The 24,454-nt window shown below is 42.9% G+C and overlaps 1 protein-coding gene across 2 annotated transcripts in view; it reads right to left on the bottom strand.

The window, feature by feature from the left end:
- Positions 1–24,454, bottom strand: part of Efl1 (elongation factor like GTPase 1) — a 138,216-nt gene that overhangs the window by 19,347 nt on the left and 94,415 nt on the right. For both annotated transcript variants that reach the window (XM_028754851.1, XM_028754852.1), the window contains 2 exons: positions 10,502–10,633; positions 5,287–5,434 (listed from right to left, as the gene is read on the bottom strand). In XM_028754851.1, the coding sequence (XP_028610684.1) occupies positions 5,287–5,434; positions 10,502–10,633 (280 nt within the window). The remainder of the gene's footprint in view (positions 1–5,286; positions 5,435–10,501; positions 10,634–24,454) is intronic.

Raw genomic sequence — 24,454 nt, 5'->3', positions numbered from 1 at the left:
TGGGTTTATGTGTATGTATGTGTACTGTGTGGGTTTATGTGCATCATGTGTGTGAAGGTGACCACAGGGACCAGAGGGCACAGGATTCCTGGAGCTGTGGGCTGCCTAAGGTGGATGCTAGGACTGGAATCTGGGTCCTCTGCAAGAGCAGTAACTGTTGAGCCATCTCTCCAGTTTACAGCTGAATTCTTTAAACAGTAAAGTATGTCGAGAAATAGTTCAGTGGGTAAAGTGTTTGCAGTGCAAGCATAAGGGCCCAAGTTCGATCCCCAGAGCCCATGTGAAAAAAGCCAGTGTGCTGGTTTGTGCCCACAGTCTCAGTGTTGAGGGGAAGAGGAGACAGTTGGGCTTCTGGGGCTTGCTGGATAGTAGGCCTAGTTTAATTGGGTTGCTCAGCATCTGAGGAATGACACCCAAGGCCTTCAAACACACCTACATGCATAGAACATGCATCTCCCGACCCAAATATGCAAACAAAACAATAAAATGGAAGCATGAATACTAAAATAAACAAATAAATAGGAAAATCACAGGAGTGGGAAAATAGTCTTAAAATTATAAAGAATATTTGCTTAGGTACTTTAAAGAAGCCAACTACAAAGCTATTGAAACTGAGAAAATACATCCATACCATTATATTGTTACCTGTTATTATAAAGTAACAAAAAAAGCTATGCACTACTTTGAATGTCTGAGGTTCCAAGAAGTCTGCTATAGAAATTGCTCACACAATTAAAGCCAGTCCATGCTGTGGAGGGAAGTGTGCAGCTGCCAAATCTATGAGGCACCAGGAGCAGAGGCTTTGTAAATCACGGCAATGCAGAGCCTGCTGTTACTTATAAATAGATAGATGATAGATGATAGACAGGCACACAGGCAGAACAGTGCAGTAGGCTTCTATACAGCTGCAGCGCTGCTTCATGTGGGCTCTTGCTCCGTCTGCTCTGCATCTGAGATCTCCATGCTGAGAACTCTGACAGCATCTCTGGCGTAGAGACAACAGCTGACGCTTCGTCTCTCCCTCTTTTATATACAAACCATGGATGGGTAAAAAGTTGAAATAAGAGACATGTCCTATGACAAGTGAAAAGTCCTAGAAGGCCTCAGACATTCTTAATATAACCATGAGATGCAGCAGCTAGTCACGAAGCAGTCACGAAGAATCAACTGATCTGTAATCACTTAGGTCAAAGTGAACACCCATGTAAACCACTGCCCAGGCTAAAAACAGTTCCTCTAGCCATAAGAAGGCACCTCCCCATCTCTTCCAAATTCCTCACAGATAACCATAACTTTCTATTATCATTTGTCCCCTTTTCTGTTTTGCCTATTTTAATGCAGACACCTAAACTATGCAGTTCAATTATGTGTATACAAGTGTACGTGTGTGTGGATGTGTGCACCTGGACACTAAAGATGAACAATGGCGTCTTCCTCAATCAGTCTCTACCTTAATTAGTGACAACCTACTTATGGTGGTGGATTCCTATAGCTCCAGATACTTGGGAGGCTGAGGCAGGACAATCATTGGAGCCCGAGAGTTTCAGGCCATCCCAGGCCATGTGGTGAGAACCTACCCTAGAACAAGAATGTCATCAAGAACACTCATCCTTGGCAGACATTTGCCCAGCTGTTTTACACATACAGAGTTAGAAATGGAAGATTTGCCAAGCTGAGGGAAGTGGCTGTTTTCTTAGGACACAACACAAACCAGATCCCAATAGTGTACCAACTCCTACTCCCTTTAGTTGTGTGGCAAGTGATCACCCCGCCATTCCTCCATCACTTGAGAATGTCTTGGGGTACACAGAGGTATCTTACCTGTGTGTGTGCACACATGAGCAGGCCAGGGTACAACCTTGGTTGTTGTGCCTCAGAAGCCACTTTTGAGGTGCTTTTTTTTGAGGGAGGGTCTCTCACTTGCCTGGTATCCACCAAGTAGATGAAGCTGCCTGGTCAGCAAGCCCCAGAGATCGCCCTGTTGCCACCATCCCAACAGTGGGTTTACAAGTGAGTGCCAACAGCTTTGGTTCTCTAATATAGGTCAAGGATTAAATTCAGGTCTTCAGGTTTATAAGGCAAGGGCTTTACCAACAATGATCCCAGCCTCTTAATTAGCTTTAATTTGCATTTTGTCAAGTGCTAACTGGTCAATACATTTTCAAATGCCCCTTTGCCTTTAGATTCCTGTTGTGATGTGCCTGGTAACGCTTCCTTTTGGTTGTCAGATATTTTTAGGCATTGTTTAGACATGAGGACGTAAGCCTCACACGCTGCAGGTATTACAATCTCACGCTATAGGCTTTGTTGAGGATGAACTAAACCTTCAGTCGTTTGTGTCTTTAAAATCTAATTTTCTTACCCACTTGTTGTACACGCTCCCAGTATCTTCTAGACTGTACACAGTTTTCAGTCTTTACACTTTAACCAACAACCTGCCTCACACACTCTTCCATGTAGGATCTGATCCGTCCCCAGATCTCAAACTGGGTCACACTGCTTCCTGGAGAATCTGTCCTGTCCTCATTGCTCTGCCCTGCAACCTGTTGAGTCTCTGTTCTACTCCATCCCTTCTGTGGTCAACACCACAGTCTTACTGTGCTTTAACGAAAGACTGATTCCTAATCTTGTAGCACAGTGAGAACACCCAGCTGGGAGTTCTTTGATTATCACTCGCCCTTTTGTGAAAATTTGAACACAAATTTTCTTTTCTTTTTTTCTTTTTCTTTTTGGTTTTTCGAGACAGGGTTTCTCTGTGTAGCCCTGGCTGTCCTGGAACTCACTCTGTAGACCAGGCTGGCCTCGAACTCAGAAATCCGCCTGCCTCTGCCTCCCAAGTGCTGGGATTAAAGGCGTGCGCCACCACTGCCTGGCTGCACACAAATTTTCAAATCAGCTTGAAAAGTCTTATACACATGGGGGAAGGGATACATTGGACACATCCTTCAAGGACATGCCCCCCGGTGACATATCCCTCACCTAATAGGCTATTCAGTATAATTCCTTCTCGTGACGCTTGTCTCTCCCCGCTCCCCTTCCCCAAGCCCTTACTTATCACAGGGCACTGGGGTACTGCAGAATCCAACGGACCTTTGCCAACACCACTCGGTTCTATTTCTTGGAGTTGAAAAGCAGCACTTGTCAGAGCCACAGACTATCGCCTGACTAAGCCAATACACCTGCCCACCATCCCCACGAGTACTGTACTCAGCCTGGCTGGCTTCTCTGCCGGCCACCTTTACATATCCTTTCTTCTGAGAGCCGGGCAACCTCTGAGTCTTGACAGGAAACACTGGGCCTGACATTTTTCCTCTATCACAAGAGGCTACATGAAGGAAATTATTTTGTCTGTCTTGAGAGAATGGGCAGTAAACAGTATTTTCAGAAGTGATAATATTTAGGCAAACAGTTAAGGATCACGTCAGAACTTAACTGGGACTGTCAGGCACTATCTTCCCCCAGACACTATCTTCCTTAAGAGGCTGAGGCAAGAGGATTGTGATTCCAGGGTCAACCTGTGTTCTACACAACGAAACTCTACCTTTTTTGTTTAAAAAAGAGAGAACTTTCGTGATATTTTAATGAAGCAGTATCTACTTTTAAAAAAGATTTGTTACAGTCTCACCGATTTCATCCAATGTAACTATAAATTATGTTTAGTTTCTAGATATTAAAATTCTCTAGGAATATTTACACGGAGTAGTTCCCAAAATAAAAATATATTTACATTTATTGAAACTACTTAATACCATGTTGATGGTACATTTCTAGAAAGCTAATTTCTTTTATTATACATATTTGAAATTTTCTCTCCAGAGGTGAAAATCATGAGGTGAAAACTCTTAAGCAATGATATCAATACTGAGCTATTAAAACAAGTTTTGAGTTTAAGGAGAAAATATTTTTCAAAATAATTTGAATTATCAAAGGCAGATTTTTAAAGAAGCTAGCAACCCGAGAATGTGAGATTATTTCATGTGAATTTTTACCTTGTCAGTGGGAGAGTGAAATGAGGGAAAATAACCTAATTCACAAACAGAACAAATACCATTTCTAAAGCTTTGTAAGAAACCTGTAGTCCTGAGGTCCTACCAGCCTGAAGGCACCTGATCTACTGTAATCTCAGAAGCTAAGCAGGGTCGGCCCTGGCTAGTACTTGGATGGGAGGAACCTTCTGGAACTGTCTTATTTGTGTTTCATGATTTACCCAAACAGGACTTGAGAAAATGGTGACCAGAGATGAAAATCTATCTTAGAGTTTTGTGTGGGTCACAGCTATACAAGCAGGGAAATGGAAAAAGCCACAGTAGCGTTCTCCAGTGAGGAAGACGAGGCAGAATCTCCATCTGGAAGGAGACCCTGCCTCATCCTACAAGGACATCACTGCACACGGCTGCACAGTCCAGTGCACGCTTGCCATGACCCAGTCTACGGGGTCACTGCAGGGGAGGTGACAAACACAGGGTCCACACGCTGTATTTAGCAGGATTTGGTTAGAACAACCCCTTGTTATCTAGGTTATCATTATTACCTTCCCAGAAAATTTAAAAAGAAAAGAAATACCTTTTGTCTTCTAGATTGTGATGCTGTAAGGTTTACTAAAGTGTGAGCAGGTGCTTTCAAACACTATTGGGAGTTACAGTAGTTGGGGCACTTGCTTTTTGAGTTAGCAGTAACAGCTGCAGAAGCCCGTCATGACCAAATGAGCAGAGCTCGGCAGACAGCTGAACGTCCGTAAACACCTACAGGACCAAATGGGTTTATGGACCCCGGTGCTGATAACTGTTACTTCCACATATTATAACCTGATAATCTTCACTTTTCTATACTTTCCTTATTTTTGCAAGAAACATACATTATCAACAAAACAAAGAAGAAAAACTTTATTTATAAAGTGATGTGGTATGCTCAGGTATAATGACTTACATACGACCTTCACAGAGAAATTTCCAGAAGGTTTACATTGTCCTAATCACAGTCTGTACTTACAAGATTTTTGTTGCTTTGATATGTGCTGTGTGGATGCTTAAAATCGACATATAGATTTTTAAAATGTTTTATGACTTAAGCTAAAACACAAAATTATTCAAATGTATGAAATTCATGTCAGTTTCCAGTTATTAAACTTTAAATTTATGCCCCAATAGCAGTTTTATGTCTGAATCAAGGGCACTGCATTTCTCTTCCAAAATAAACCATAGTCTTAGTTGACTTGTTTGGGAAACATTAAAACATCTCACTGATTTTAGAATTATCATTTCTCCATCTCTAGCATTTTAATCTGACCTTTCTCTTAAGTCATCCAAACATCGCTGAAGGTGGACTTCCCCGGCTGTGACCAAAACATGCTCTCCTGTTTCTTGAATTAAAATCTGGACACAGGGATCAGCTTGGTTTAGCAGTTTCATTCCTTTCACAAGCTGAGGCATTTCACCTAGATGACAAAATGAAACAAAATAACAATGGCAGAAGAACCAATATGACCTAGAGACAACAGCATGGCTGTGCTGGGGACATTACAATAAAATAAGCTCCCAGTGGTGTGAAGAACCCACCTCTTATAGCTGACTTGTACAACCAGCCAGGATGGGGCCCACAGAGGCTTATCACTAAAATGCCAAGGCTGATTTACATGACTTACATCTCGTCATCAAATTCTTAGTAGACAAAAGCTATCATCACCATAACTGTGAAATATGTGTGTGTGTGTGTATATATATATATAAAATAGATCTAGAAATACAGCAATACTTCTTCAAATAGTATATAAAATCAGCAGATATACAAATCATTTATGATATCTGAGAAACTACTAGAACTTATATTAAAATAACAATTTATAAGACAGGCTTGGTGACATAGACTTGCAATCCTGGCTACTCAGGGGCCTAAGGCTGGAGAATCTCAACTTCAAGGTTTGTTTGGGATATAGAATAAATTCCAGGCCAACATGAACAATTTAATGAGATTCTGTCTCAAAATAAAAAGAGTGACAGGGTTGGTTAGAGGTGTATTTCGATGGGACCGTGCCTGCCGGCTGTGCACAAGACTCTGAGTTGGACTCCCGGTACTGTAAGAAACAAAATAAAGGAAGACAAACCTATTTGTGAAAGCGCTTGAGAGAAGCGTGGGGCTGAGGATCCTCAGTAACTAGCTACTGCGCCCTCTGCACTCCCTTCTGTGCAGGTGCCTGGTATATAACCACTTGGACCCAACGGCACGTGGAAGGGGAGGGCAGAGATGGGACTGAGATCTGCATTTGGGATTTGCTTTTTCTCTCCTACACGCTCAGCGGCCAAGTGTGGCCTCCAGCCAGGCCAGGGCAAGTCTTCTGATGCTGTGTAAAGGTTGGGAGGGCGATCCTATACAGTACTGTACAGTACTATACAGTACTGAGTACAGTACTGCTTTGACTCAACACTTTGTTCCACAGGTCTCCAGTGTTCGATTTCAACATGAGAAAGCACAGGGGCTTTCTGCAAGGCAGAAACAGGGGGAGACTATAAGAACTTCAATGCTCTTTTACTTTTGAACAACAGTTCTAAAAACAACTAACACTATTTATAGTGTTAAAATGCTAGACAAGCGTTTTGGAAGTGGCCATCATAGAAGGAACGTACAGATTAATGTTCTCAATGTGTGGGAGAGGAAACAGCTGGAGAGAGTGAAAAGAATTTGTGTCCAGAGTCAACAGCAACTATGTGGCAGAACCTGTTTCTGAAGCTGCTTGGCCAGGCTTAGAGCCGAGGCTTTGTTCTCAGACACCACAGCCCTACAGACCAGATGGCCGCAAGCCACACTGTAGTACAGGGAATCCCGAGGGAAGATGGGGTGGGATTTCACCCTCTTAGAGCCCTTTCAGCATATCATGGCTTCCCCTTGATCACGTGGGTAGATTTGATCTTCAGTGTTGGCTTGACTGTCAGAGAATTTGAAACATAGCTTCAAAGATTGCTACACAGACATGGTAAGACTCATACTACAGGAAGACAACAATAACAGGAAGACAAAGCTCGTTATTAGTTCTCCATCAGGTGGATGACAAAGCCCAACCTGTATACATTTGTCTCCATTCCTGCATACATAAATCTATCTCTGAGCTAAAGGAGACAGTTTAAGAGTGAGTGAGGAAAGAAGAAAGTTTTAGAATGAAATTTGAGACTTGGAGTCAACATTGAAATCAAGGATTTGAAAATGTTTCTGGCCGGGCAGTGGTGGCGCACACCTTTAATCCCAGCACTTGGGAGGCAGAGCCAGGTGGATTTCTGAGTTTGAGGCCAGCCTGGTTTACAGAGTGAGTTCTCCAAGACAGCCAGGGCTACACAGAGAACCCCTGTCTAAGCCCCCCCCCCCCCCCAAAAAAAATGTTTCTGGTAGCCATTGTGTGGCCAAAATCAACACAGATACTCAATGCATTAACCTTTTAAAATTTAGAGGGTAACTTTCTTCCGTTAGTTTAAAAATCTTACAAATGGACAGTTCACTCACAGTACAGACATTGACACTAAAGAGTGTAAGGGAAAGTGAGATCAAGAAAAGCAGACATTTATTTTCTGCATTTCATCCAAAACTTGGTGTAACTGATCGATGTTCTAAAATGAACACAATGATTCAGGACAAGCTGCCAGCTAGGCATTTCCTCTCTGAGACTCACCAACACTGACAATAACCATTAAAATCAAGTGTTACAATAATGGGGTCTAGGAGACACCTCTGGACATTAACAGCACGACGTGCCAAGGTAGGGGTTTGGAAATAAAGAAGCATTGTTTAACCCTGAGCTTTGCAGGCGACCTCAATCATCCTGGTCTAATATTCAGTGGCCCCTAATAGCAGCAGTGACATCTGACAACACAATATTGTGTAAGTGGTGATGTATGACTGCCAAAGCTATTTCTGGACTGCTCAGCCGCTTTTGTCTGATGCAGGACACCAAGTGAAGTGGCCCTTGGAAGAACAGAGGGCTGAACTCAAACTGATGCTCAGTTCATATGAGTGACTCTTGGAAGTACAGTTAACCTGCATGTGGCTGCAACCAGAGTATGTATAAAAGCCACTGGTTGGCGACTCTAAGCCCTACTGCCTCCAAATTCCAAATTCCTGACCAAAAAACAATAAGAGATGTTTCAGACTACTAAGTTTTGCAGTATCTTGCCATGACGTACTATTGCATAACTAATATAGCTACAAACCACAGTTACAGATAGAATGTATCTATACCAAAAACTCCACAGAAGCATAGTTATTTTATTTCTCAATTTTTAAGTAATTTATATTTTTGGTGTTTCATAATATATACAAAACAACAACAGAAAAACTAATGTACCTGGAAGCCCTATTTTGGCTAAGGAGGATTTCTTATTTTTCCTCAAAGAAAAGATTTAGGGTTGTCTCTGAGGTAGAGGTCTGAAACCTGAATGTAGCACTTATCAACTGTATGACCTCAGACAAATTGGCTTCTTCTATTCTACAATTACGTACACGTGCGTGTGTTTGTGCACGTGAGTGAAAAGTTCCTCCAGAGCCCAGAAGAGGCCTCAGCATCCCTGATGTGGAGGAGCGATGGCTGTGAGCCACTGGACACAGGTGCTGGGAAATCCATGTGTCCTCTGCAAGCACAGACTATCATCTTAACCGACAGCCCATCTCTACTGTACCAGTTCCTTTTGCTTACTTTTCTAACTTCTCTAGTGTTGGGAATCAAACAAATTAGGCTTTGTACCTAGTTAACTCTGTTATGCCGCAGTCACACATACATGAAGATGAGATTAAAACTGCACTCAAGTGGCTGCCAAGGGGACTGGATGAGAAACTCACTGTCAAGTCTGTGGTGTACTGTTGGGATGCGCACAGGATTAACTGATGAAGGCAGTGATGGTTTGGGGGCATTCGTAGTTGCCGGTTGAATTCTGAACGGCCTTGAGTGTCAGGAGCAGAGGCTGGCCAGTGGGACCTTTGGACCCTACCTCAGGAAATCCCTGAAGAAAAGTATGAAAGCAAATGGGTGTGGTTCTCCATGACGGAGGAAATGGCAAGGTTCTGGATGAATCCAGTCCATCAGGCTACTAAGTCTTCATGAAAAAGATAAAAGGTCTCAAAGCTAAGACTGTGTGCAGGGATAGCAACAGGTCCACCCATGGCTTAGCTGGCAGTGTTCCTGGGAGTCTTGCTATGAGACAGTGGAACTTTTTCATAGTTATTAGACATGGGACCTACAGATGGATGAGTCCCCAAGGGAGGACAAGAATAAGACAGGAGAGCCATGCACAAACACTACATGTGCTTTGAGGGCTCAAGCACATGGGGGCAGCATGAAGAAGAGTTTCTCAGACACTCTGAATATAAAATTAGAAATGGGACAGAGTAAAACATTTAGAAACTGAAACATACAAATGGATACTTCAATAATGCAATCCATGAACAAGGTGTCTCCAGCAAGAACAACATACTTAACGGAAAAACAGCAATACTTCTTTAAAAATTATAATGAAAACTGTGTCCCTTTTCAAATATTTCAGTTTAGATTTTAGAAGCTCAGGAAAAAGTTAATCAATGGCATATGAGGAAATGCAATTTGGCCTCCAGGTAGATAACTAAATAATTCTCTCTGTTTAGCTACCTTATTTTAAATGAAGCAAAGAAAATTAGCATCATTTAGAGCATGCCACGAACAAGAAAGAAGCCAGGAACTGGGTAGGATCTTTTATGTCAGGGAGCGTATGAGGCAGCTCACAGCCACCTGTAAGTCTAACTCCAGGGGAGGATGCTGTCTTTTGGCCTCTGTAGGCACCCCACACGCAGGCATGTACACGAATGAAGACATGCTTACACACAAATAAAAAATAAACATAAAAAACAGAAATTAGTAGATATTTGATAATTTAAGCTCTAATATTTTAATACAAATTTTCTGAAAGGCTGGTTGGGGTACTACTTTGTACTATATTATCCAAGCTAAATCAAAGGTCAGCAGAGCCAGCTTCTGGGTAGTTTCCCAATATTGTTCTAGGTACCCAGGGGCCATGGGGAGTTAAGTCTAAGAACTAAAAGAAAAAAAAATTTTTTTCAGGTCTCAGATCTAGAGAAAGGAAGGATACACAGGTACAAAAATAATAGCACAGACCTAGTACATACCTAGCACTTTAACGAGACCATTAAATTCGTCAGGAGAAAACTGCCTTTCAACACCTGCTTTATGATCCCTTAAGGGAAGGTTTGTAGAATCTTCACTGACCATTACGAGGTACCAGGAACAGCTAGGTCCCAGGGGGACAAATACATACATTAACAAGTAAAGCAAGCTGGGCATGGTGGTCCACGCTTTCAGTCTCAGCACTCAGGACAGAAAGGTGGGCGGATCTCTGAGTTGGAGCCTAGCATGGACTATGTGGGACGTTCCAGGCCAGCCAGAGGTAGGTAGAAAGACCCTGTCTCAAAAGCAGGACCAACCGCCCCCATTCCATGCCAGTGTCACAGGCTTCTCAGAACAGTGTCATCTTACTTGGGTGTTTTGGTTCAACAGCAACTCTCACAATAGGGGTGGCTTCAAAGTTGAGGGGAATGAACGGCGGGCAGGACGGCAGGGTGCACAAAGTTGCAGATTTTAGCACAAAGTCCTGGAGGCCTCCAATTCCTGAAGAGAGAAAAAGACCCATGGGATCAATCAATTCTGAACTTATATTAGGAAAGTCACAGCACAGACCTAGTAGTGCTGCCAAACTGATAAGGAATGAGGTAGGCATGCATTGTGTGGTAGATTTTTTTGTTTGCTGGTTTGTTTTGTTTTAAACCTAGATAGTATTACTCGTGCCAAAAATACAGAAATTCTGGGTGGGTGTGGTGGGACACAACTTTAGTCCCAGCACTGTAGGGTAAAGGCAGGCAGTTCTCTGTGAGTTCCAGGCCAGCCAGTGATATACAATGAGATCTTGTTTCAAAAGGTAAACAAACCAACAAACCCCCAGACATTTGCTAGTTTTTCTTTTGCAGACAGGAAAATTCAGTTGCATCAGGTTTAGTGAACGCATATCTATTTTGAAAATAGAAATGATCACTTCCACATTCAGTCTGGAAAGTGTCTGCTGTGCAATCATGAAGACCTGAGTTTGGAGTGGAGAGAATTTCCTAGAGTAAGATGAAAGGATATCTGACCCCACATCCAGAATCAAAGTGGACAGGATTTTAGAACACAGTAAGAAACATGCATAAGGACCACATTTGAGAGTCATTGTGTTGAAATAAAAGACTGAAAAAGCTAAGAGGGAAGGAGCGGTTACCTGCTTTAGGGAAAGGTTGCTGGAGGAGAAAAGGGAAGAGCTATGGGTGTAGAAACAACCAAGGAAAGGAAAGCCTGCTGTGTTCACCGGACAAGCTGCTGTAAAAACCCCAGGGTGGGAAAAGGGAGATCATTCCACCCAGTGCAGCAGCCTGTCTGGGACTGGAGACCTGAGGCAGGGGCTCGGCCATGCACTGGGAAGGCAGTTCACAGGAATTTCCTTGTTTGACCACACCCATGGAAGCCTGCTTTTGATGCCTCAACCTGAGCACAGTCAGATGCACCATCTCTTGAAGCCAGTTCCAAGTGTAAGGGACAAAGAGGTCACTCTGCTATGATCAAGCCTGTGGTCCCACCTGTACACATCTACGCACTCCAGCAAACCCGTTTGACCAAAGTATAATTCCTTGATACTGTACCCATTGGCCCAGAACCCAGAAGTGTGTCTAGCTGCAGCTTCTTCCTGTTTGTTACACCTTGATACCAGGTGTAACAGATCTAGGGCTGGCAAAATCTCCAGCAGGGCCACTAGAAATAGCCTCATCTCTGTTCCTGAGGCCAGGCTTCAGGAAAATCCCATAGTAAGTATACCCTCTCACACTTCATTCATCCTGCTTCTGACCTCTGACAGTGGCACTTCCTTCCTGCACACAGCACACAGCTTCACTGGCAGGACAAATGCTGCTCTTTCCTCTGCACTACGAGGGATATCAGCTGCCGATGGTCAGTGAATCTGACTGCTGGTTTACATTTTGCGACCAAACCTATTCTTGCTATTTAGATCTGCCCAGATCTGCTGACGTGACAAGAATTCCCCCAAATAGAAAAGAGTCAATGCAACAGAATTCATAGAAAAGGACATGATCCAATGAGCAAAATACCCTTGTTACCTGTAGGTAACTTCAGTTTTTTCAAATCCTATTTTTAATGATGGTTCTTAAACACTTTAACCTCCCTTTAGCCCACCACCCACCAGGGGTAGTGGAAAAGAAAGGATTAGGGGAAGTGGACCTGTTTAGAAAGGTTCTTTGGAGCAACTCTCATCTGTGTTGTCGAGAAACTGGCAGTTCAGTTCACAGGTTAACAGCAGCAGCTAGATCCGTTCATAAACACTTCCCAGATACACTAGCAGTCCAGTTTGGTAGAATAGGGATAGCAACAGCGGTGACATGACCTAGCAGAGTCAGCCAGACCTCAGCCTTGGCTTCAGTTAGCAGAAGTTCTCAGCTGTGCCTCTCTCAGGAAAGCGAAGCTCAGTGAAGACGAGAGACCCACAAGCATTGCACAGCTAGCTGGACCGGCAAGCCAAGCTCTCTCTCTGTCACTCCGTGGAGTCCAAACATCACGTGCCCTCCACGTGCCTCGCCTAACGCTGGTCTTGCTTCAGCATGCCCATCCAATTAGTCCAAGTCCTTGGAAATGGCAACAAACTGCAGCGCACCACCACGTTTTTAGTGCATTTCTCTCTGTGGAGTCCTGACGAATGCAGCTCAGCTACACTACGTAAGGTAGACCAACACATGCGTTAGCAAACAATCTTTCATCACACGTCCTTTCACGTGCTTGCTTTAGCAGAACCTTTCTCCTGTGTCTGCTTCAGCAAAATGTTCCTTCATGAGTCCGCCTTAGCCTTTCACACCTGGGTCCACTTTAACAAAACGTGCCTTCATGTGTTTGCCCCAGCAAAACCCCATCCAATCAATCGACTTTCCAAAGAACCCTCAAGCTTCTACTTCACCTGTATTACAGGTTACCGATTTTACTTATTTTAGAATATAATTTAAAGACACAGAAAAAGGACCATTAAGGTTATCTGGGCAAATTACAGTAGATTGAAATCTCTGTGAGAATTTCTTGATAGGATACAGGGCAACATTAAGTGTGCAGTTTGGTTTTCATATCAAATACAGTCTGAAACAAATTTTTCCCCTTAAAAATAATGCTATCAAATTCAGTTTTGGAAAAAAACGAAACAAAACAGCATGCACATTACCCAACATCCTCACACTGCTGCTGTTTCCTTCTTCCTCCCGTCTTCTCCTCTTAGAGGACACCCTTATGCTCTTACTACATTTAATAACCTGCTTTCTGTCTTTACTGGAATCCTGATTGTTCTTCACTTCAATCACTTCAGTCAATATCATACTACTTAGCCAGGCGTGAGCTCCCCACACTCAGGAGGCTGAAGCAGGATGTTTATGAATTGGAGTCAGTTTGCGCTATACAAACCTTTTCTCAAAACAGAGACCTAAACCTCACTATTCCTTTCAAGTTTCTTTGGGGCTAGGTGCATCCTCTCCCACCGAGGTCAGACAAGTCAGCCCAGGTAAGACAACAAATCCCACGATCAGGCAACAGCTTTTGGGATAGCCCCGGCTCCAGTTGTTCAGGATCCACATGAAGACCAAGCTGCACATCTGCTACAAATGTGCGGGGGTGGGGTGGGGTGGGGTGGGGGGGGCTAGGTCCAGCTCATGTACGCTCTTTGGTTGGTGGTTCAGTCTCTAAGGGCCCTAAGGGTCCAGGTTAGCTGAGGATGTTGGTCTTTTAATGGAGTTCCTATCCCCTTCGGGGCCTGCAATCCTTCCTCCTATTCTTCCTAAGAGTCCCCAAGTTCCATTCACTGTTGGACTGTGGTTGTGTGCATCTGTCTGAGTCAGATACTGGGTGGAGTCTATCAGAGGACAGCCATGCTGGACTCCTGTTTGCAAACATAACAGTATGTCACTAATAGTGTCAGGGATTGGTGCTTGCCCATGGGATGGGTCTTAAGTTAGGCCAGTTATTGGTTGACCAGTCCCTCAGTCTCTGCTTTATCTCCTGTGTCTACATTTTTTGTAGATAGGGTAAATATGAGATTGAAAGTTTTGTGGGTGGGTTGGTATCTCTATCGCTCCACTAGGGTTCCTGCTGGGTTACAAGAGGTAGCCTCTTCAGGTTCCAGATTATTTCCAAGTTTCTGGAATTACAAAAATAAAATAAATAAATAAATAAATAAATAAATAAATAAGTGCATAGGTAGAAAAGCCAGATTAAGGAATCTGGAGATAAAAGTGGGTTTATGGAACAAGAACTCCAGCTTGTTTTTTGTAACTGATTGAAGGTAAATGAGCTTGCACGCTAGCTCTACCTCATAGATAGGATGAGTCACCAGAACCAAATAAATGCTGAGTTCTTCAACTGGGCACAGAGGCCCTGGCTAGGCTCTCTACCATTCATTTGATTCTTTTGAATCAAATATTAGTATTTCATAATGTTAGCAGGCCATTTTTTTTCCAGGCTGTCCCTAGTATCCCTACTGAGAAGTAGCTCAGACATAAACAATACCAAAAAAAAAAAAAAGACCTCCATATATAAAAAGACCGGTTAAAAAAATTTTATAGAGATTGAGAAGTAGGTTGGCTCTCTGTGACATTGGCTGAATCAATCGAGCATGAGGTTGTCCTGCAGGCAGAAAGACGGTAAAGCTACTGCTAAATACTAACACTGCTTCTGGGGACAAGCCAGTCAGCTGTCTGTACAGAAAACATTACTGTCTTAAGAAAAACTTAGGTTTGTAAAGTACTCTTCCTGGTCTAAGAGAAAAACTTTACTGGGTTTTTCCCAGTAAAAGTTGGTTGGAAAATATGTTAACATTTTAGCTAGCAGATGCTCCCAAGTGTGTAACATTATCACAGTGAAAGACTCTCAGCCAGCCCTTCCCAAGCTGGCTGGGCAGAATTGATGGGTTCTGTTAAACTCTGGAAAAGCTCACTTGCACACAGCCTCAGGTCTGTTTGAGCAGAGAGCCACTTTGGAAGAAACATGGGGACTTCTCTATTGCTTAAGTACATCCCTCAGGATGTGGGATGTCCTTGGTTGTGCAAAGTGACATTCTGTCCTATGCCCAATGCCATTAGGTACCCAAGGAATCCAATTCATCTGCCCCCGGGTTATGCTCCAGTTCTACTTCCTTGTCACTCAGACTCAGCAGTTTGACTCAACTCCAGAGTGCTAGTGATCCCACACTTTACAACCCTCATCATGGAGATGGGGAGACAGGGGAGGGGAAGCCAGAAGCATAAACATGCTTTTCCAAAACTGCTTTGCCAGCATTGCTAAGGTTGATGGGCACAGGCTAGCTAAGGTGTTCAGAAGACTGGTTGGGCTGTTAGGTATACTAAGCAAGCCCACGAAATCAACAGACTGTCAGCTTCCTGATGTTAGGGGTGGCCCCAGAGAAAAGTCTTGCAACAATGACATCATAATGTCATTTTTTCCTCCTTCTCATAGGAACAAATAAGCTAAAAATAGGTCCTAAGCAGGTTACATTAAGAGCTGGAAGCCCTTTCCTCAGAAGAGAATAATGAAAAAACTAACACCTTAAAGAATTATAAATGTTTAACTTTGTTGTATTTAAGAATAGGGAGCAATTACCCATTGAGGTAGAAGAGTTATCATCATATCACACAGGGTCTCAATTTACAGTCAAGATGTGGCCAATGGGTTTGGCTGATACAACCAGGCCTGAGAGAGGAGGACGGAAACGGGAAGCACGTGGGCACCCGAGAGCTGTCTAGTACTGTGTCAAAGGCAGGTCAGAGACGAACAGAAGCCTTCCTGTTGTCTCAGTGTTACACCAGGACAAAGCAGCACTGCAGCTAGCCCAGCAAATAAGGAAGAATGTATGTCAGTAAGACAGCTGAAGCAGTGTTTTCTGCTAGATCAGCAATAGCTGTGAATGACTGGATGGGTGGTTGTATAAGGTGAGGGAGGGGACTCTAGGCCCAGTCACAACAGAGAGAAGCTCTAGTCCTAACAGTCCCAAACGCTCAGGGCAGTGTGACACGGGGGAGTACAAAGCTCAAGGTACTGCAGACAGGTGAGCAAGGGGCTGACTGTCACAGTGTGGACTCCAGTCTTTGGTGTGTAGGCTGTGGACATGGCAGACTAGCTGGATTTGGGACTGAGGTGGGGCTGTCCCTGTGGTGGTTTGTTTGAGGCTGGAAAGAAGAAAGGGAAGAAACAAGGATGAAATTCAGATGCTGCTGTGGGCAGGAAAGGGGAGGGAGCAGCACCAGTCCAGACTCTTCTGTAGGTGTGTGACTTCTTATTACTATTTATATTATTCATTGTGTAATAAATCTTTGCATCTACCTTTTTCCCCCCTAAATATTTTTTTCTATAGTTTGTTTTTGAAGTTTTCATATTTGCTGTCTAAGTTTTAAAGTTTGTAAAGTTGTGTTCAAAGAACTGACTGATAAACATTAAAAATTTTCTCTAGCCTTCGGATAATATGCGTTTTAAGGCAGGGCTCCATAACAGGCACTACATATGGTCCTCCAAGGACCGAACGAACGTGAGCACTTCCTGTCCTCACAGAACTTAAGAACGATGCAACAAATGCAGAGAAACAAGGAATTACAGAACAATATGACCAGTGTTATTAACAGGGCCAGCTCATTCTGTTTACAGAAAAGAGAATTCAAAAGGTTCTAGGCTTCCTTGAGAAACTGAAATAGAGGAATAAGGAGAACGCCATGCAGAGCGCGTGGGAGGGCATGCTGGAGGGCTGAAATGGCATCACAGTAGCCAAGGGAGAACACAAGGACCTCATTGACGGATGGATGCAGTGTGGAGCCTAAAACAGGGCTGGAGAGACACTTCACCCCTGCGTTCCCCCTCTCTGGGATCCTGCGAATGCTCTCAGTTATTTTCTCTGGTCCACATGTGTGCTTGTTATGTTTGATGTGGAATCAGGGGATTTGAAACTAATTACAGCTCTAACCTTGTGCAATAAATGAAGCAGAGATAATTAGAAAGGTCACAGCAGCAGCTGTTGTTCTAACAGACATGCTCATTAGATTTTGAACTTATATTTGGTGTATGAAATGAACTGTATTCATCAATCTCATGAATGAAGAATGAGCCATAAAGAATTGTATTCACAATCCCATCCATTTATGGGCTCTGCACCCTGTCCCACTGACCTAGCTTACATTGTGGAGGTAACACATTGCTTTACATAATAGTCTTCAGGATGAGTTTCAAATGAACAATTTAAATAAATGGAGACACATACAAAAGTCAGCATACAAAAAGCACAAAATGCTTAGAGTAGATTAAAAATAATGCTGTTTATTGTTTAAAGACAAAAGAACAGAAGGGAAGAAAAGAAGAGGAAAAGGGAGAGGAGGGGAAGGGAGGAGAGAAGAGAGGAGGGAAAAAGAGGGAGGAGAAGAGACAGACACAGGGCTGTTTGAGACAGGAAAATATACTCTACTCCTGCCTTGAAAATCAAATATTTCAACTGGAAAGAGGAAATGAGTTCCTTCTAGATGAAATGGCAACTCCATCTCAAATACAAAAAGAACCTGACCAAAATAATCAAAGAAACAGAAAGCCATGGAAAAGCTGAACAAATAGGTGGAACCAGAGAAGGGCACGTCCAACTGGGAGCTGTTTCTGTTCCCTGAGGATCAGACTAAAGAAGACTATGAAGGGTCAGCTCATGACCCTTTTCATAAGAAAGTGGCACAGCTCTGGGGGGCAAGTGCATAGAAGCATAGCAAGGACGGTCTGATAGATGCAAGGTCAGTGGGAAAGGCTAAGAACCAGACACAGACCAACAAGTACAGCATGTGGATGACGAGCTCAAGGTGGTAGACTGGAGGGCCCATTCAGCAAGCTCCAGTGAGACTAATACCTGATGAGACAGAAAATACAAAAGCAAAGAACCAAAAATCTCCAACAAGATGGAACACTTAAATCCCACGATTCTATAACACTAGACTCATAAACCTCACTATATTGTAAAACACACTTTTTGTAACAAAAGATACAAAACAAAGTGAGAAAATGGCTGACTATAGAGAGTCAGAGCACTGTCAGCACCAAATACTAGTGTAAGGCATGAGCCCTATCGAGCAGCAGGGATATAAATGAAGATATGAGCATATCTACAAAAGACTAAAAGAGGACGAGCATTGGCCGTAAAAAACGAAAACAAAAATCCCCACATCTTAATCTCATTAAACAGTAACACAAATATAAATTAAAAACAAGACATCATTTCACCTATATAAGTGGTGCAGAAGAACCGGGTTTTTGGTGGCTATGTGCATCAAAAAGGGTGCTTTGTGAACTAAAGAAGAGACTAAAGCTTGTTACAACTGCCACTAGCATTTAGTGGATTAGCAGATGTCTAGAACAAAGAAGTCAGCCCCTTCCTATGCATGGCTTGTGGCTTCGATGCTGGAGAAGTAGCCAATGGTAATCTGAGCTTAAATCTAATTCCATTGTAACAGCAAAGGTTGTTGCCTTCTTTCCTTTTTGCAGTTAAGTACACACTAGAATTTTAAGACTGGAATTACATCAGAGGAAGAACAAATTGAATCTGTTTTGAAAACAAGGTATCCACCGTTTTACCAACAGCCACCAATTTCACACATTCTATCAAACTGTATCTGTAACTGTGACATAAACACCATGTGTGTAAGTAATTGAGTTAATCGCACCTCTGACATGGTCACAAAGAATCCTTACATCCCAAAGGGCACTGCACTTTATTACAGACGACTTCCCTTTTGTTGGCCTTGTAGCTAAATTATTATACTGTGTTGAAATTACGTAGTCAGGTGGGTTATTTCATCTTTGAATCTCATCTCTAGGCAGAAAGGTGGTGTTAGATTAGCTATTAAAACCAGGTTTGGATTGACAGGGTTAAAAACCAATGCCCTAGGAAACAACCACTTGTTCAGAGATGCTTGCTATAACACTTCAAAAGGCTGAAAGCAAGAGGGCTGGGAAGGTGGAGGTCTGACCCCCCCACTCCCCCCACCCCCACTTATGGATCAGGATGGAGCTCTCTCTCTCTCTCTCTCTCTCTGGCTCTCTCCAGCACCATGCCTTGCCTGCTATCATGCTCTGCCATGATGAGATGGACTTAGCTTCTGAAACTGTGAGCAAGCCCCCAATGAAATGCTTTCTTTTAATGAGAGTTGCCTTGGTCATAGTGTCTCTTCCCAGCAACAGTATGGTGACCAGGACAGAAGCTGGTATCGGGGAGCCGGGCATTGCTGGGATAGGCCTGAGCATGCTGCTCGTTGGAGGGATATAGGAGACCTTGGGACTTTGGACTAGAAAAGCCATTAGTCACTTTAATGTGGGTTTAATTAGTCACTTTAATGGGTGGGTTATCCTAATACAACCATGGAACATGGTAGACAGTAATGGGGTCATTTGAATTGTGGGGGCTCAGCAGAAGAAGTTTCATGGGGGAGGAATATTAGTAAGTAAGTGGCCTAGAGATCATCCTTGTGATATTTTAGCATGAATATCGGCTGCTTTATGCCCTTGTCCTAAAAATCTGCTTGAGGCTAAATTGAAGAGTTTTGGATTAGTGACACTGGCAGAGGAGATTTCAAGACAGTCCAATATTGACTCTGTCATATGGTTATTAGTAATCACTCTTATGGAATATCTATGATGAAATGAAGCACACTGGACAAAAAAAGAATACAAAGTGTACAGTTTGAGGAGTAAAGGAGCATCAGGAAGTATATTGAAGCTAAGTCCAGGGGTCAGGGAGATAAAAAGTTTAAAGAAAAGTCTGAGGTTAGATGGAATAAAGGCAGTAGTGATTTCAGGGCAGGACACCACCCAGTTAAGCTTCCAGCTTGGGAAAAACAATTAAAGAAAAACTTAAGCATCTAAGAAACTCATCAACAACAGAGAGCTGACATAGATATAATTGAAGGAGGGGTCAAGTTCCAGTCCCATCATGCAGCAGGACCGGGTAGTGCTGGCCACACAATCCTGGCTTTAAAGTCAGGAATACAGAAAGGGCTTACAGAATCTTCCTCCACTGCTAAGAAAATGAGGAAAGACAATGAATGGGTAGGCCTGAATTCAGGATGTTTCTGCATGGAGGCAAGAGGCACCACTGCATGACGTTATGAAAGAGAAGCACAGATTGCCTTAGAAACTCCAATATGTTGAGGATGCCAGTGTCAGGGGATACATGCTAAGGACAGCTGCTAACTGGTTGTGGAACCACCTCAAGAGAGACAAGCATGAAGCAGCCAACAAAGCAAAGGGGAGCTGGAAATAGCAAGGATGCTTTGACATCAGACATAGAGATGCAGAATTTGGAATTTTCCCTGCTGAGTTTCAGTCTTGCTTTGGTCCAATATTTCCTCACTATGCTCCCTTTTGGAAAGGTAATGTAAATTCTATACCAAGGTTAGAAGAGTGTGATCTGCTTTTTTATTTCGATTTTATAGGGCTTACAATTATTAGCCTGCCATGAGTCTCAGAAGAGACTTCGAGCTTTTTGAATAAGAATGACTCATATTATTTGAATGCCTGGTCACTAGGGAGTGGCGCTATTTGAGAAGGATTAGGAAGTATGGTCTTGTTGTAGGCAGTGTGTCACTGGGGGTTGGGCTTTGAGGTTTCAAAAGCCCAAGCCAGGCTCAGGCTCAGTCTGCCAGTCTGCCTGTCTGCCTGCCTGCTTGTCTGTCTGTCCCAATCTCTCTGTCTCTTCCTTCTTCCCTCCCTTCCCTATCTGGGGATCAGGATGTGGCTCTCAGCACCACAGACTCCTGCTGCTCTGCTCCTCACCATGATACGAACTTAGCATTTGAAACTGTAACCTGCCCCAGTTAAATGCTTTCCTTTCTAAGAGTTGCCTTGGTCATGGTGTCTCTTCATACCAACAGCACAGCGACTAAGATACCCTGGGTCTAAATATTCAAGCAAAAAAAAAAGCCAGGGATCTAGTTTGGGGCAGAGCACTTGTCTAACATATACCAGGTCTTAAACTGTATACTTTGTGCTGGGGGGAAAAAACAACAACAACAAAACCAAAACAACAACAACGACAACTTGAAAGTCACTTTCACTAACTATGAACAGAAGACCAGAAAAAGTACATTATGATAAATTCAGAAAATGGAATCAACGTGGGGTGGGGGAATCCCTGAAGGTGAGCATAGCTCATGGTAGCCACCTATAATCCCAATACTGCAGAGCTTGAGACAGAAAGATGATCATGAACTATAGATAGAACAGCCTAGGCTACAGAGTGAGACCCTGCCTCAGAAACCAAATTAACTTCCCTCACATTCACCAAGCTAAAGCAACAGGAAACAGCATAAGAAAACACAAAACTCACAAACAATACGATGCTACTATTCAAAGGTAACAATTTGGTATACATGTATCTAGACAAGGCTTCTATTTATAGACACCTACTGAGGTCAGGTCCCAAGCACCTTTCAGAGCATGGTAAGTGGAAAACACACAGCAGCCTCAACAAAGTGACTCCCGTTGGAGCAGGTTCCCGAGAAGGGAAAGACAAAACAAGGGCTCCTTAGGTGACCACTCAATATTAAAAGAAGAGTGGATACAATTACAGGAAAACTTCCAAATCAGTTAAACGCAGATGAATGTGTGGGCGTTCACTGGATTATTCACCACTTAAATACTGAAAATGTTAAACTGTTGATAAGGCTCTTGACTGCCTTTTTACATTTTCATATTTTTGTAATGTGTAATATTTTGCTTTTTTCTGAGTTCACCAAGAAGCATATCTTTTGGGAGTTGGGGAGACATCTCAGGGTGTACTCTCCTTGAAAGCATGAGGACCCAGTACAATCCGTAGATGGTATGTAAAAGTCTAGATGTGGAAGTGTGTGATCCCCGTGCTGGGGAAGCAGAGACAGGAGATCCATGGGCTCACTGGCCATCCAGTCTAGCCTAATTAATAACCACCAGACCAAGGAAAGAGTCCCTCCCAAAGGAGGTAAACATCAGGTCTGAGGATAACATTCAAGGTTGTCTTCTATCCTTTACATGTGAGATACATGCACACGCTCCTGCAGACACGTGTATTAAAGCATACACATGATATGCACATACTTTAAGGTTACATCCCTGAGTGCATAGTGAAATAAGGATATGCAGAGGAAGAGATGTGTACTCAGAACATCAGGAATGTTATCCCTTTTGTTCCCACACATTTAAACAAATGATCTCAGCAAAAGTCCTACTTTTATTATAATAACATTTTCAAAAACGTAAGTTAGAAAAACAAAAGCAGAAACAGCCATTTGTTGCTTCTGGGTCTTGAATGAATGCTCCCACTGTGTGAGCGAACACAGGGTAATAGACCTGGGATTATGCTTTCAGTGAATTACATTCGTATTAATCAATCTGAGCCAAGAAATTGAAACTGGTCTCTGGACTGTCAGGCTTGGATCTCTCTGCCTGGTGTCCAGAGGGAGGTTTGGGTTCCTATCAGATGGGGAATGGCTTGTTCCTTAGGTTAATTAAGGTCCCTCCTGAGGGTGAGGTGCTGAAGAACCTGAGACTGAGGAAGGCTGTGCTGACTCTTAGCCCCACCACCAGGCCCTCTTCCTCCAGGCCTTTGATGGATCCTTTTGTTACTAGTGGGCTTGCACCACCAGTCAGTCTCCTGTATCCTTTACCACTAGTACTGAACACTTTTCTAATGGATACTGTTTTATTCAAAGTCTATTCAGAAGTCATGGAATTTGGAGTGGCCTGTGGAATCTCTTCAGTTAACACAGTGATTTGAGACTGAACCCAAACCCTTCTGATGAAGTACTTCATGCAATTTCTATACTTTCAGAAATTTATTTCACTAAGTACCTACTGATCACTCATGCTTACAACTATGTTGGAGATCACAAGACACAGACAAAGACAAGATCATTTCTTGTATTTGGTTAGAGTGGCTTGTTTGTACAGCATTTTAAAAATGAACTTTTTAACTTGATGTAAAAACACCAAAGTTTTACATGTTAATAGGAGTACCATACTACTGAGATGTTTGTATTGTGTGATATTTAGACCAGGCTAAGCGTGTCTATCCACCTAAGATTTATTCTCCTCCCCCCTTCTCTCTCTCTGCCTCCTCTCTCAGACTTGGTAGTTTTTCCTAGAAAGCAAAGCTCTCAATGGACGTTTCTGCCCTGATGGCTTCACCTGCTGTAAATGGTCTATCCTACTTCCACTGTCTACACTTTGGGAAAACAGAACATGTGCCAACTCCAGGCTGTCAGGAAGGAATGGTTAGATAAATTTACAGAAGGTGATGACTTTAGAGTGTGTTACCCGGCATAGCATATGTGTTAAGCCAGCAATGAAAGTCATTCTTGTACAGTGAAAACTTTCAAAGTCTCTGCCAGTTTTCAGAAACCACTATACATCGTCATCACCGGTGGTTACCATCCCATGCAGGGACACACCAGGGACAGCAGCGTAGTCCCTGCTGGTGACTGCTGGAGCAGTGTTAGAGCTTAGCACATTTCTGCTTGCTTACAGAAGCCCTAACCCCAACTTTGCATTCCCAGGCTCTTCGATTCACCTGCATCTTGATGCGGCGTGGGTACCACTGAGCTATATGCCTAGCCTTCCTCCCTAACTCAACTTTAAGCATGACGTATCAGTTCAAGCTGATATCCATTTCCAGAGCATGCATTACTTTCCCGGTCAGAAGCAGGGGCCTGTGCAACAGTTCTGCTACTATGGCCTAAAGATAAAAGAGAATCATCACATCTTCTCTCTTATTTTAGAATTTCAAGACGAGAGGAGGCAAGATGGCACAAGTCTGATCCCCAGGACCCATGGATGGAAGGAGAGAACTTCCCATAAGCTGTCCTCCGGCCTCCACACAGGAAGGGTGGCATGTGCTGCAGCACACAAGTGCCTGCCTCAGAGTAAATACATGTGTTTAAAAGTTTTACATGATAAAACACACTTCAGTTTTTCATATTAATATCAACTTGAATATTAAAAAGATTTTACACTACAGTTGTTATGGGCTTTAATTATGTACTGTAAGAACACTGAGGCTAATGCTGGTATGAAAGCAACCAAAGTATTAAAAAAAAAAACAACAACAAAAGGACTGGTAATTATAAGAGCTGGATTAATGTTGATTTAATTAAAAATAAGTAAAAATAACTAATGATAAGGCTCAAAATTGATATGGCCATTTTATTTGTTTCCTTATAGTTCATTTTTTGGCAGGGCAACAGTGTTTCCTAACGAGACAGGACCAGGCTAAATGTCAAGAGACTAAGTAAATATGTATGTCTGTCAGAATACTATGAGCCATTAGATAAACTGAATTTAGATGACCATTTAAAGTAGAATATACAACATTATATA

This window comes from Grammomys surdaster, unplaced genomic scaffold (genome assembly GCF_004785775.1).
Source record: "Grammomys surdaster isolate TR1022 unplaced genomic scaffold, NIH_TR_1.0 126036, whole genome shotgun sequence".
Lineage (NCBI taxonomy): Eukaryota > Metazoa > Chordata > Mammalia > Rodentia > Muridae > Grammomys > Grammomys surdaster.
Note: the sequence above shows the minus strand (reverse complement) of the source record. Positions and strands in the feature narration are given on the sequence as shown.